Source organism: Nelumbo nucifera, chromosome 2 (genome assembly GCF_055504915.1).
Source record: "Nelumbo nucifera cultivar China Antique chromosome 2, China Antique-T2T, whole genome shotgun sequence".
In the NCBI taxonomy this organism is placed as follows: domain Eukaryota; kingdom Viridiplantae; phylum Streptophyta; class Magnoliopsida; order Proteales; family Nelumbonaceae; genus Nelumbo; species Nelumbo nucifera.
Window position 1 is genome coordinate 3,019,742 of NC_142650.1, and position 12,888 is coordinate 3,032,629.

Sequence of the window (12,888 nt, forward strand, 5' to 3'; positions counted from 1 at the left end):
TAAAGTCTCTTAAATAGCCGACAGTCATCTAAGTTTGCTAGGTCACCAGGGATGGCCCACTGCTGGTTTTAATTTAGGATTTTGAGGATGCACTATGTAGGATGAGATCATTTGGAGCTGCAAAGGATGCTATTCAAAAAGAAGGAGAGGTGATTGCAGATCTGACCTTTCACCTTTGAGAAGAATGCAATTTGGAGTTGGAGAGGATCAATGCAAGATCTAAGGACCTGAAGGAGCTCAAGAAGATTCCTAATGCAGTAAGACGTATCATAAGTAAGAAAAATAACTGAACTGTCCAGGTTTCAAAACTTTTTCACCAGACTGAAAGGAAGTTTATTTGGGGTTGAGCCTAACAAAAAGGTGAAGAAATCAAAGAAAGTTTCCAAAAAAGCAAAGAGGTTGCTATTCAATCCACAAGAGAAACTAATGGAGCAATTTTTTTATGCCAAGTTGGAATCTAAATCCAATATTGTTGGGTTTTTGTTTGTTTGGGAGTTTGATATTTTCGTTTTTTTTATTTCTATTTGGTTTGTGTTTGGTTGTGTTCAGTTTGTCTTCTGGAGATGCGTTGAGAGATTGGAGTTGGCTTGTATTTGGGGTTGCTTTTTTATTCTCTTGAGTGGCTTCTGGTTACCTTTCTTGTAATTTCTTTTTTCTTTTAATAAATTTTTATTTTACTATCAAAGAATGACCCACTGTTGGACAAGATGATCCCTTTAACATTTGTTGATGTACTAACCAGTTATTTAAGAGGTGCACCTAGGCGCACAGGCGAGGCGCATTTTGGGGTATGCGCCTCGCCCAGGTCCTAGGCGCACCCCTTTCAAAAGGTGCACGCCTGATGCACCTGATGCGCTCAGCCTAGGCGTGCGCCTTTTTAAAATTTTGCGCTTTTTGCTTTTTTTTTTCAGTCTAACAGCTGGGCCAGGGGCGGAGCCCCTGTACCCCCAACCACGCCCCTCAAGGCAAGCCCAAACAAGTCTATGTTTGGGTCCGAAATTCTTATTTCTCACATAAAAAAAATAATGATTTTATAACTTTCATTGCCTTTCCGAGAACCCCCTATTTGCTAATGTTGTTCATTCATTCATTGCAGTAAAATATCTTCTTAAAAGGCAATGAAAGTTATAAAATCATTATTTTTTATGTGAGAAATAAGAATTTTAGACCCAAACATAGACTTGTTTGGGCTTGCCTCGAGAGGCGTGGTACAAAGGCGACTCATAGAATCGAGAATGCAATATGTTTTACATCACACTAGCTACTTGAAGCAATGCAAATAAGGAGAAAAACAGATTGTGGGTTTTACATGCTTGAAAATGCTTTATATGTTTGCTTTTATTTTTAAATTTTCATTTGGATACACTTTACATGTTATGTTTATGTATTTTAATTTTAGATAATAGGTTTTTTAAAACTTTTATTTTAAATTTTAAGTTTATATTTTTTATTAACATTGTAATTTTGCGTATTGCGCCTTTAAAACACTGGTATTAACCAAGGTTCAAAGTATCGATATGATACACCCCATATCAGACGCATCATATTGTATCTTGGAGTCACTGAAATGGCATATAATGGGAGTTGGGTGATTTGAATGTTTTAAGATGTTAAAAGAAGATGTTATAGGACCCCTATCAAAACATCAGACCAAAAGGTTTAGAAAAATAATAGTTTCGGTGAGCTGAAGCTCTCAATAACAAAATTTGCATATTTATACTTTGAACCATGGTATTAACCAGAGGAGTCACCTGTAAAAACTTCAGGTGCTCAAAATTTTTCAAGAAAGCATCACTTGGTGTTCCCCTGGTCATTTCTCTTTCATCAAAGCACCTTTTTTTTTAAATTTCAGAATCATACATTCTGAACAATGGGAAAAGATTATGCCATTACCCAACATTGGTACCAGCCATCTGGGATCTTGGGAGGGGTGAACTGGATACAGTCCTAACTTTAACATTTTTTTGCACAAAGTAGACACTATCATACTCAAACCCGTGTTCTCACGCTTGACAGCTCGAGATTTGACCATTACACCAAGTAATGGCCCCTAATGGAAAAAGATTATGCAATCACCTCTATATGATTATGAAAGCATGTTAAGCTTATCATAAAATTGCATATATAGATTAGCAAAAATAATACTTGTTGAGGCAGTCACGTTACAAACATTGCCACACCAGCAAGTTCACCACATAGAAATGAAAGAGACAGTCGATATGAAAATAGCGTAGATGGTTTAGGCAGGAAAGTCCAACTTGGAGTTTAAATTTGCTATTTCAAATTATCAGCTGTTATATGTATTCCAATGTATAAAGGACCCCATCATTAGCAAGGATTTGAATCTTGATTTCCAACTAGGTTTCACCTGTCTGAAACCAAAATTTTCTCTGAAATTTTGTAGTCAGTTTGAAATTTCAAGGGAAAATCCAATATTTTATACTCCTATCTATTTTGATTTTTTTTTCTTTTCTCTTTCCTTGTTTTCTATTTCATATTAATCTTACATTATTCATGTTCTGTCTTATCTAATTGCAAAAAAAATCATCTTACTTTTAACCTAGTGTTATATAATATTCCCTGTGTATTTCGTTCTGTTCCTTCCAAAATGAAATAATATGTCAGAGTTCCATAAATGCCAACAAAATTTTACCTAATGTTATAATATACCGTGTATTTTGTTCTGTTCCTTCCAAAATCAGAACAAAATGTCAGAGGTTCAGAAATTCCAACAAAATTTGTATCCTTGGTCATTAACCAATTCTTGTCCCAGCTTACAAAAGAAGCTCTTAAGCCTTTACAGGCAAAAGGCAGCAGTTCTGCTAACTCAATCTAGAGAAGACCAAAATGTGTGAAACATAAACTCTTGCTCTTTGCTTGTCTGACAAAAAGGGGAAAAAAAGACATAACTGTAGCAGAACGTACATTTAAAATAATCCCACAAAAGAAGAGCCGGAGTCAAATTTATTATAACAATTAACGTCGCTGGATCTTGATATGGTTGTAAACAATATAAATTAGTAGACAGATAACTAATAACAACAAACTACACTACGATAGAGTGTTTACCACGTTCAGCGAAAAATAAAATGCGTACCACATTGTGCAAATCATTTTCTGGTACCCAGATGTATGGCTTGCCCTTCTTAAATAAGTACTTAACCTTTGAAGTGTAAATGTCCTCTTTGCTATCACAAACATGGGAGAAAACAAGAATGTTATTTCCTTGTGCACCATATAGGTTGAAGTTACACCATAGTCATTAAATAAAGAGTTCTTCGTAATGTTTCTGATTAAAGCTTACCTTCCTTTGGCGTCAGTTTTGATGGTATTAAGATAACCTTGCCAATTAGAAGCTAATATATTCTGTGATGATGTTACAGCTCTTATAAGATTCTAACACAAGAAGAAGAGGAGGAAGAATATATTTTCCATATACGAAAGAGTAAGATTGTAAGAGATACAGACTACAAATTTATCCGAAAACAGATTGGATAAGAACTAAAATGTGTTCATGTCTCTGTGCCTATGCGTGTCTATGTTAAAGATAGAGAGACACAAACCTTGCATTTTTCTGCGAATGTTAAGACCAGCGCCTTAGTATTTTTCATTTATCCTGGGTTTTCTTGCGAGGACTCCAAATGCTCGAACAAATGCTCGAAGAAATCAATCAGGTAACTGTTTAAACTGGAAATTGGAATATATATGATGGACGTCGTTGGGGAGGAGGGTTTTAGCGGGCTTTTACACTTAGGGCTGCAAAAGAACCACTGCGGACGGTGGTGTGACTGGGCGCCCCAACCCGAACCCGAACCAACCCAGCCAGTATTTTACATTACAGTCTTCGGGCTCGGGCTGGGGCTGGGCACAAAAACTTGAGCTATTTAATTTTTGGGTAAATTATAAAGACCCCCTTATATTATGGGTCTATGATGATAAAGACTCCCTTACTTTGTTTTGCGACAAAGACCTCCCTGTACTATGATCGCGAGTCCGTGAGACAAAAACGCCCTTCTCGTGAAAAACATTGTCTAACTCACATTGATTCGGCGGAAGTCAGAGGGCAGCAACTGGTTCGGCGGTGACAGAGGGCGCGTCAACTGTGGGAAGAAGAAGAAATAGAAAAATAAAACAATAATAAAAGATGGAGAGAGGCCGGTGGTGGATTCGCCGCTGCAATCAGTTGCAGCGGTGAAAGTCATGTCTTCCGGAGGCGGCGGCGGTGGAAGTGGAGGAGGAGGGGTTGCTCTTCCGGAGGCTATAGGGGATGAGAGAAAGGGAGATCGGCAAGTTCTCTACCTCTCAAAATAAGCCATGTCTGTGCCCAGGCGCTCGATCTCCATAACACCGATATCTAGCTAGGTAGGGTGCTACGCAGCCCGGACCGGATAAGGTGCGACACGTGATGAACTACGATTCTCTCAACAAGCCAACTAACACAGTAACACTAATATTGTTCTTCGCTTAGATTTGTTCTTTCAAGTTTTTCCCCTACACTTCCTGGAGTAAGCTATTAGAATCAGAGCGTGCGACAGGTGCGCACAGGGCATGAAACATCGCTACAATAATGGCTTATGGAAAGGGAAAGGCAGGGAGCTTTCCGATTTTTTTATGAACCCGCGGAATCATTTGATTCTAATCAACGGAATGTGTTGGATATCATTTGATTTTTTTGGCTAATGATTCTAATCAAACTCAATGTGTTGGATACAGCAAGAATTTTTATTCTCAAATGATAGTTTCTAAAGAAATAACAAAATCTCATTATTTACGATCAATTCATTTAATATTCTCTTTTTTAGAAGATAAATTATCACGTTTAAATTATGTGTTAGATCTACTAATACCTTATCCCATTCATTCAGAAATCTTGGTTCAAACTCGTCATTGCTGGGTAAAGGATACTCCTTCTTTGCATTTATTGCGATTTTTTTTCCATAAGTATCGTAATTAGAATAGTCTTATTACTCCAAAGAAATCTAGTTCCCTTTTGAAAAAAAGGGAATCAAAGATTCTTCTTGTTCCTATATAATTCTCATGTATGTGAATGCGAATCTATATTCGTGTTTTTTCGTAAACAATCTTTTCATTTACGATCAACATCTTCTGGAGCCCTTCTTGAGCGAATCCATTTCTATGGAAAAATATAACATCAAACCATCCTATGGTTGGTCAAGGATCCTTTCATGCATTATATTAGATATCAAGGAAAATCCATACTGGCTTCAAAAGGGACTCCTCTTTTGATGAATAAATGGAAATATCACCTTGTAAATTTCTGACAATGTCATTTTTACTTGTGATCTCAACCCGACAGATCCATATAAATCAATTATCCAATCATTCCTTCGATTTTCTGGGTTATCTTTCAAGTGTACGACTAAATCCTTCACCCGTAAGGAGTCAAATGCTAGAAAATTCATATCTAATAGATATTGGTAGTAAGAAGTTCGAAACCATCGTCCCAATTATTCCTCTCATTGGATCATTGGCTAAAGCAAAATTTTGTAAGGTATCGGTGCACCAAAAATAATTCGATTTTTGATTTACGGGTGGGTTTGGCAGATCACGTGCTCACCTTCTCCTTTATTCTTTTTTCTGCCAACTTCCATTCCGTGTATTTAAAGGACACTGGTGGTAAGGATGCAGATATCTCTCGGCCTTGTTGTTTAAACTTGGGCGAAGGGGGTTGTTTGGATCAGCACTCTTTTTCTACTACTGTCCATGAGTTTACAGAAAAACAAAAATTTATGTTATCATAGAAACATGGCCATGCAGCCGGAGACAATGATAAAAAAGGACGGCCTACGTCGTCGGAGGCAGCGGTGAACAAAGACACTGACAGTCTAACACTTGCTTGAAGTTGAAGGTGTGCTGCCCATTAATGTTGAAGGTGGGCTTCTTCACCGGTTGCGTGGTGTTGAAGCAAGTGTTGCACATTGCATCAACACCACTATTCTGTCTCGTCGGAAGCAAATGTTGCACATTGCTTCAACACCACGCAACCGGAGACGGTGTTAAAACTTCCAAATTAATGTTGATTGAAACAGAATGACATGATCAAGGCAGGAATTCAGGGAAGGTAAAGTTTTGCCTGAGACTCACAATTTCCGCCGGGACGAAGTGAAAAAAGACAAAACCGGATCTGATGTTGAGGAAAAATACAGAGACGCGATCAACAAAGTGAGGGAAAAATATTGCAGGTAGAGAACAGCAACGGCGATAATCCCTGATCTCCCTTTCTCTCCTCTTATCCCTGTTGTTCGTGAGCTCGGGGAAGATTACAAGGGTAGCACGGGGGTTAAAAAATTTTATAACCACAGATTTCAAGGAAAAGCTAACGGAAGGGGGTTTTGTCTCATGATCATACTACAGAAGGGGTCTTTGTTGCAAAATAAAGTAGGGTCTTTATCACATACCTCATGGTTTAAGGGGGTCTTTATAATTTATCCTTAATTTTTTTAGGAAATTTCTCGATCAGTACCCTTACTTTGGCCCGAGTGACAATTTGGTCATCGAAATTTTAAAATGCGACAATCGAGTACCTAAACTTTAAAAATGTTACAATCTAGTCCTCAAACTTTCAAAATATAATAATCCAGTACCTATTGTTAACCAATCCGTTAATCAACCGTTAAGTGACATTTGAAAAGTCAAAAATGCCCTTTAGATGCCATATAATTCTCTGTATCAACCATCCAAACATTGACAAAAAAATTGAACAGTCGATCAATCCCAAATCCTAGCCTCTTCTATTCAAAAAAAGTCGATGACTATTTAGAATAATCTATAATTTGGGAATGTTGATTTTATTGTTAATGTTTGGATTGTTGATAAAGATAATTATATGGCATTCTTAGGGCATTTTTTACTTCTTCAAATGTCACTTAATGGCTAATTAACAGACTATTTAACAATAGATACTAGATTGTCACAATTTGAAGGTTTGAGTATTGGATTGTTACATTTTGAAAGTTTTGATACTGAATTGTTGCATTTTAAAGTTTGGGACCAATTTGTCACTTTAACCAAATTACAAGGTAATGATCCAATCTAATCCCAATTCGAGCCATATCTAACTGATTGTAGCAATTGTTGTTGGGACCTTGTTTGATCTCATCTAGTATGGATGCATAAAAGTGTAAAATGGTTCATATCGCCCCTCCTCAGTGATAATTTGTGGGGGGGGGGGGGGGGGGGAGGGGGGCGGTCGGCCAGGCATGGCCCATGGCCCAAGCTCGTGTGGACTCGTGTTATGCCGTTGGCCTAGGGTGGGCAAGTTGTAGGTTGTACCATGTTTTCTTTTTATTTGTTTGCCAAGTAAAACTAAAATATTTAACTTTCCCTTCTGAACTATTTGAAAAAAATAAGAAATCTAACAAATAAATTAAAAAAAAAACTTAACCAATTAAGACGTAAAGAGGCAAAGACTCGAAGTGGATAACAAATTGGAAGAAAAATATGAATTTTCTTTCATTTAAATTTGAATGATACAAAGCATACAATGGTTGGATGAATGAAATATTCAATTTGGAAAATTGAATAAATTAATAAAATATAAAAAATACAATATAATTACAATTTGAAAATAAAAAATTATGTCATTAAGAATAGGGATTATAGCTGATAAGGTCAATTTTTTGTCATAATATCAATAAATTTAAAAAAAATAGGTTAACTTTTTAAAAATAATATAAAATAAGGGCAAAAACACTGCTCATCTTATTCTTATTGCAAATAATTCGTTAGTGCCACCACCAACCACCGCCTCCTCCGGCAACGCCTCATCCTATCTTTGTCGCCTCCGGCAATGCCATATTTAATTAAGCACTATATATATTTAAGTTATCTTCTTCCACATGCTCTATACACTTTAATTGAAAGCTAAGGAAAGAACGAATACGGTGACGGCGAAACATTTTAATATTTGGTCGTACGAATTTGAACGAGCTAGTGGCTAGTGGAAGGAACTAGTTGAGTATCTGGTCATCGGGAATTTGCAGAACAAAGACTCCCAGATCTTAGAGAAGGCATCGACGAGGACATCATGGTGTTGTTGCGAGTTCAGAGATAAGAAACACTGCAACAGCTGCTCCAAATCCTTCGCTTCTAACATATGTTTATCTACTATCATTTCCAGCATTGAATTCTTGAAATCCTAGTAGGGATCCTCCGACTTCTTCACCACCCAAAATTCTCCCTCACTTTCCCATCCATAACACATGGTATCATCCTCCGGAACATTGATAATCTCGCTACTTCTGTTTCCGGTGAACCACACTCTGTCGTTGTCTTTCCATATAAAAATCCTCTGTTACTCCTGAAAACCTGACGTTTCAACTTTTTTTTCCACGTTATTCTGCTTGTTTTTCTTATGACCCCTTAAACCTTTCATAATGTTGGGTGATTCGCGTATTGTTTCCAGACGTGGATTGAAGATTGAAAAAGAATATGTGGATAAACTTATAGAAAAACAAACTAGGGTTTTGGTTTCTTCATCGTCAACCTCTTCACCTCCATTGTTGCTGAACCAACCGCTATCGGTGAAGGACGTACTGCTACAAATCCTGGGCTTTGATTTCTTACTCGTTTGTTTCTTCTTTATCGTCATCTTCACTTCCGTCATTGGTGGTTGATGTTCTTCAGAGTCCCCAGGTAGCGACGAGTTGTAAATTTTACAGTGATGACTCTCTTCGTTCACTCTCGCAACAACATGCCATTTTCTTCCTTCTTCCATTTGTACTTTGGCATGTCATCGAATGATTTTCCATGCTGTCCGCCACTACTGTCGGATATCGAACGGCAGGTATAGGTAACAGATACTATTGCACACGACACGTGATGTTTCAAAAAGGGATAATGATTCCTGACGGTCAGCGGTGGTGGAAAGTGCGGGCAAGCTGCATTCGCTGGGAAATTGATGTCGATGGCCTTGGGGTTCACTGGAGATAGGCTAGAAGGCACAGGATGCGGATTCTTCGGCATGGTGGAAGGGTCTTTGGAATGACTAGAGTGGAAGGTCGGAAAGAATCGGGAAATTCAGAGCTTCAAATGTTTCACCATCAGCATACTCGTTCTTCCGCTAGCTTTCAATTCAAGTGTATAGAACATGCGGAATAAGATAACTTAAATATATATAATGCTTAATTAAATATAGGAAGGCGTTGCTAAAGGTAGGCGGCGACGTTAATGAATGGTTTGCAAGATAAAGAATGTGAATAGTATTTATGCCCTTTGATATTATTTTTAAAAAGTTATTTTGTTTTTAAATTCTATTGAAAATATTACTTTTATTGATATTAGAGCCCAAAAATTACCCTTATTAGTTATAATCCCTAAAAAATATCAAATAGATTAAATAAAATTTATAATAATTTGAAAAAATGCTATACAACTATTGAGTATACAAAAAATATTGACTTCATCATTTTATACTATTGTTTTTTACTTTGATCATTTGCTTCAAGTGAAACGTCAGGTGTAATGTTATGTCCTCCGTTTGTCTTGTAACCTATCTCCAACATCCAACCAATCTTTAAAACAGATGCACATCTCTAGACTTTCTTCATTCATACAACTTCTATTGTCACCCAACACCTTAGTATCTACATTAAAACATGGCTATGGTGGAATTGTAGACACCAGAGGGGTTAGTAGATCATGTGCCATGTCAACAAGAACTGAATAATTTTTTGCATGTTCACTCCAACAAGTTAAAATATCAAAATTACATGTTCCATTCGAGATGAAACAAGAATCACCTAAAATAGACAAATTTTGTTTATAAATAAAGATTAAGTTCAGTAAATGAATTTGTTGTCGGTGGAATAGATTTTTGTCTCTTATTTATTAAATAAAAAAGTTTGTTCTCTTCCACTACTAGACTCAAGTTCAAAAGTGGAAGATGCAGCTATACAAGTTATATAATTTTTATTATTCCCTGTTGCTTTATATTCATATAAACTATACATTTCAAATAATAAACTATTAATTTATTTATTTTTACCTTCAATTTCAATATTTATATTTTCACAATATGTTTCAAGTAAAATATTTAAACCGTATTTCCTAATCATAGGATCTAATATAAGTAATTGCAACTTTATAATTAATATTTGATAACATATAAATTAAATTTTGTTTATATGAATAAAAAAATTTTAAAGCATCTGATCTAATGGTATTCATAAATTCAAATGAATAAATGCTCCACACTTTCACATCACGGGGACCAATACATACCACATCACAATTCACGATTGTTTTGAACTTAGAATAAATTCACGGTGGTGTTTTGTAGATGTTTAATGGAAGATCTACACAGTAATATCATATATGTCTACTTTTTGCATTTTATTTGATAAATAAATTGAAAAAAGGCACCAACATGTAGACAACAATTGCATTTTTAATTAATTAAAAATTATTGTTTTAAATATTAAAAAATAAAAAATTAATATTTAAATAGTGAAAATAGTTGAAAATGAGAACCATTGGACTTGTGCTGGAATTAACATTAAAAATAATTATTTTATTGATAAAATATTAAAAAATATAAATTACTAAAACATTAAATAAAATGAGAGTAATTGGACCAATGTAACACTAAAACCTTTCCACAAATTGTCCACACTATAGTTTGAACTATCTACGAGAAAATATTATGGACGATAAATTGGGGTGTGACTTGTCCCTGTCCACGCTATTTTGTGGATGGGACCGTCCACACATAGTAGAACACCATATTTTACTGTGGATAGGACCAAAATAGTCCCGTCCACGATATTTACACACTATTGAATGCCACCTTAGTGGATTTAATAACTCTATAACAGAAGAGCGGGAAGCATGACAAAAAGGCTCTGATGTTGCCGATGAGGTTGTCATTGCTGTTAAGGCATCTAAGGGAGTCCCAAGAATTGTGCTTGTGTGGGCATTGGCTCATGTTGTTGAACCTAGAGATTGTATAACGTTGTTGGTGGTAATTTCTACTAAGAGTTTGGGTATCACATGAGTCAATGGGGGTGGCAACCTTATCATTGACACTCAGTGAGTTAGTGGGGTGGCTGTTTGGTTTCACTTTGTTGGTTCTGTCCAGAAACATTGGAAATTGACTTGCCTTTGTGAATAGTGGCCGAAGTTTGCAGAAGGTTGTTGGCAAACTCATTGATCACTCGATAGAAAACTAATAGAGAAAAGTTGTAGATTATTGAGCACTAAATAACAATAGAGTGAGCAAATATGATGATGGAAACAATGAACATTGTCTATTATGGTTCAGTCTTAAGTAAAAGACAATGAACAATGTCTTCTTTTGAGGGGTAGTTTTGACATTTTCAATAATTTGAAGTTACACATGTCATCATGTGATAAGATAATCGACAGAATGCTAATGGTAGGGACTGAATTGATAGTTTTTGGAAGTTTAAGTACTAGAGTGACGTGATTTGAAATTTGGGTACTAACTTGATACTACCCCTAAAGTATAGGGCAAGGTTTTAAATTTCGTCATGTATTGGCTGATACGTATCAGTGTTTCGACTTATCGGCACAAGAGACGGTCCTAAATCGAATGTACCATCTATTTTCACTGTGCAGAAACAATATCGAGTTCGTATCGGGTTGGTATTGACCCATTTCGTCATGTTTCGGCCGCGTATTGGTTGATACGCGACAAATTCACCATTGCGGAAATATGAATAAAATAGCATTCTAAAGATGGCTTCTAAACCCATTTTCAGAAGCCCTCTTTCTTCCCCAAACCCTCCAGAAACTTTATTCACATTCCTAGAGACTAAAATCTAAAAAAAACCCATCAAAACACCTACAAAATTGAAAGATTCAACAAGTTTTTCGAGGTTGTTTAAAAAGTAGCGAAAATAGGTATGTTTTTTCAATTTATTTTTTTTACATTTTCAACCAATGCTTTGTTTGTTTGTTTGTTTTTTTTTTTAGTTTGGATGCTTGAAAACATCTTTATGTATGTTGACATGCTATTATTGTGCAAAAAATCCCATCTATTTTGCTGCCATATGTAAATCTTTGTGAATATTTGAAGAAATTCTATAATAAAAAATAAAAATTTTAGGTTTTTCTTGTGATTTATCTCTAGAAATCGATTATTTTGTAGATCTATGGATGATCTACCATGTCCATAGATCAATTGAATTTTTTCTAAATAATTGATTTTTTAATTTTGTTGTAATTATTAGAATAAAAAATATATATAATTTCTTTAATTTTATGTGATCTAACCCTATAGGCTGAGTATGTTGTAGATCTATGGATGATCTACCATGTCCATAGATCAATTGATTTTTTTTCTAAACAATTGATTTATTTTATTTTTTGGAATATATATTACTTTTATGTGATCTAACCCTATAGGTTGAGTATATTGTAGACCTATGGATGATCTACCATGTCCATAGATCAATTGATTTTTTCTTCTAAATAATTATTATTTTTAATTTTTTTTTTTAATTTTCATAATATATATATATATAATTTAATTTTATGTGATCTAACCCTATAGGCTGAGTATGTTGTCGATCAATGGATGATCTACTATGTTCATAGATCAATTGAATTTTTTTTTTATAAATAATTGATTTTTATATATATATTAATTATTGGAATAAAAATATTTATAATTTATTTAATTTTATGTAATTTAACCCTATAGGCTGAGTATGTTGTAGATCTATGGATGATTTACCATGTCCATAGATCAAATCCATTCAAATTTTCTGTTACATATTTACTTTTCCTAATTTTAATTTAATTTGTAGAGTAAAACAAGCAAAATAGTTATTTGAATAAAAATAAATAATTATTTAGTTTTTAGAAAACTATAATGAAACATGCAAAATAATTACTTGATCTATT

The 12,888-nt window shown here is 35.1% G+C and overlaps 1 protein-coding gene and 1 pseudogene across 3 annotated transcripts in view; both read right to left on the reverse strand.

The window, feature by feature from the left end:
• Nucleotides 1-4,688, reverse strand: part of LOC104594565 (uncharacterized) — a 62,236-nt gene extending 57,548 nt beyond the window's left edge. The window contains exons 1-4 of one of the 3 annotated variants that reach the window (XM_088897545.1): nucleotides 4,300-4,688; nucleotides 3,564-4,100; nucleotides 3,305-3,396; nucleotides 3,098-3,188 (exon numbers count right to left, since the gene is read on the reverse strand). In XM_088897545.1, the coding sequence (XP_088753671.1) occupies nucleotides 3,098-3,188; nucleotides 3,305-3,396; nucleotides 3,564-3,611 (231 nt within the window). In that variant the 5' untranslated portion in view covers nucleotides 3,612-4,100; nucleotides 4,300-4,688. Of the gene's footprint in view, nucleotides 1-3,097; nucleotides 3,189-3,304; nucleotides 3,397-3,563 lie in introns of all 3 variants that reach the window. The other 2 variants (XM_088897544.1, XM_010254901.3) reach the window with 2 other exon arrangements.
• A 3,269-nt stretch (nucleotides 4,689-7,957) lies between these two features.
• Nucleotides 7,958-9,063, reverse strand: LOC148801875 (transcription repressor OFP7-like; annotated as a pseudogene).
• Nucleotides 9,064-12,888: the final 3,825 nt, after the last annotated feature.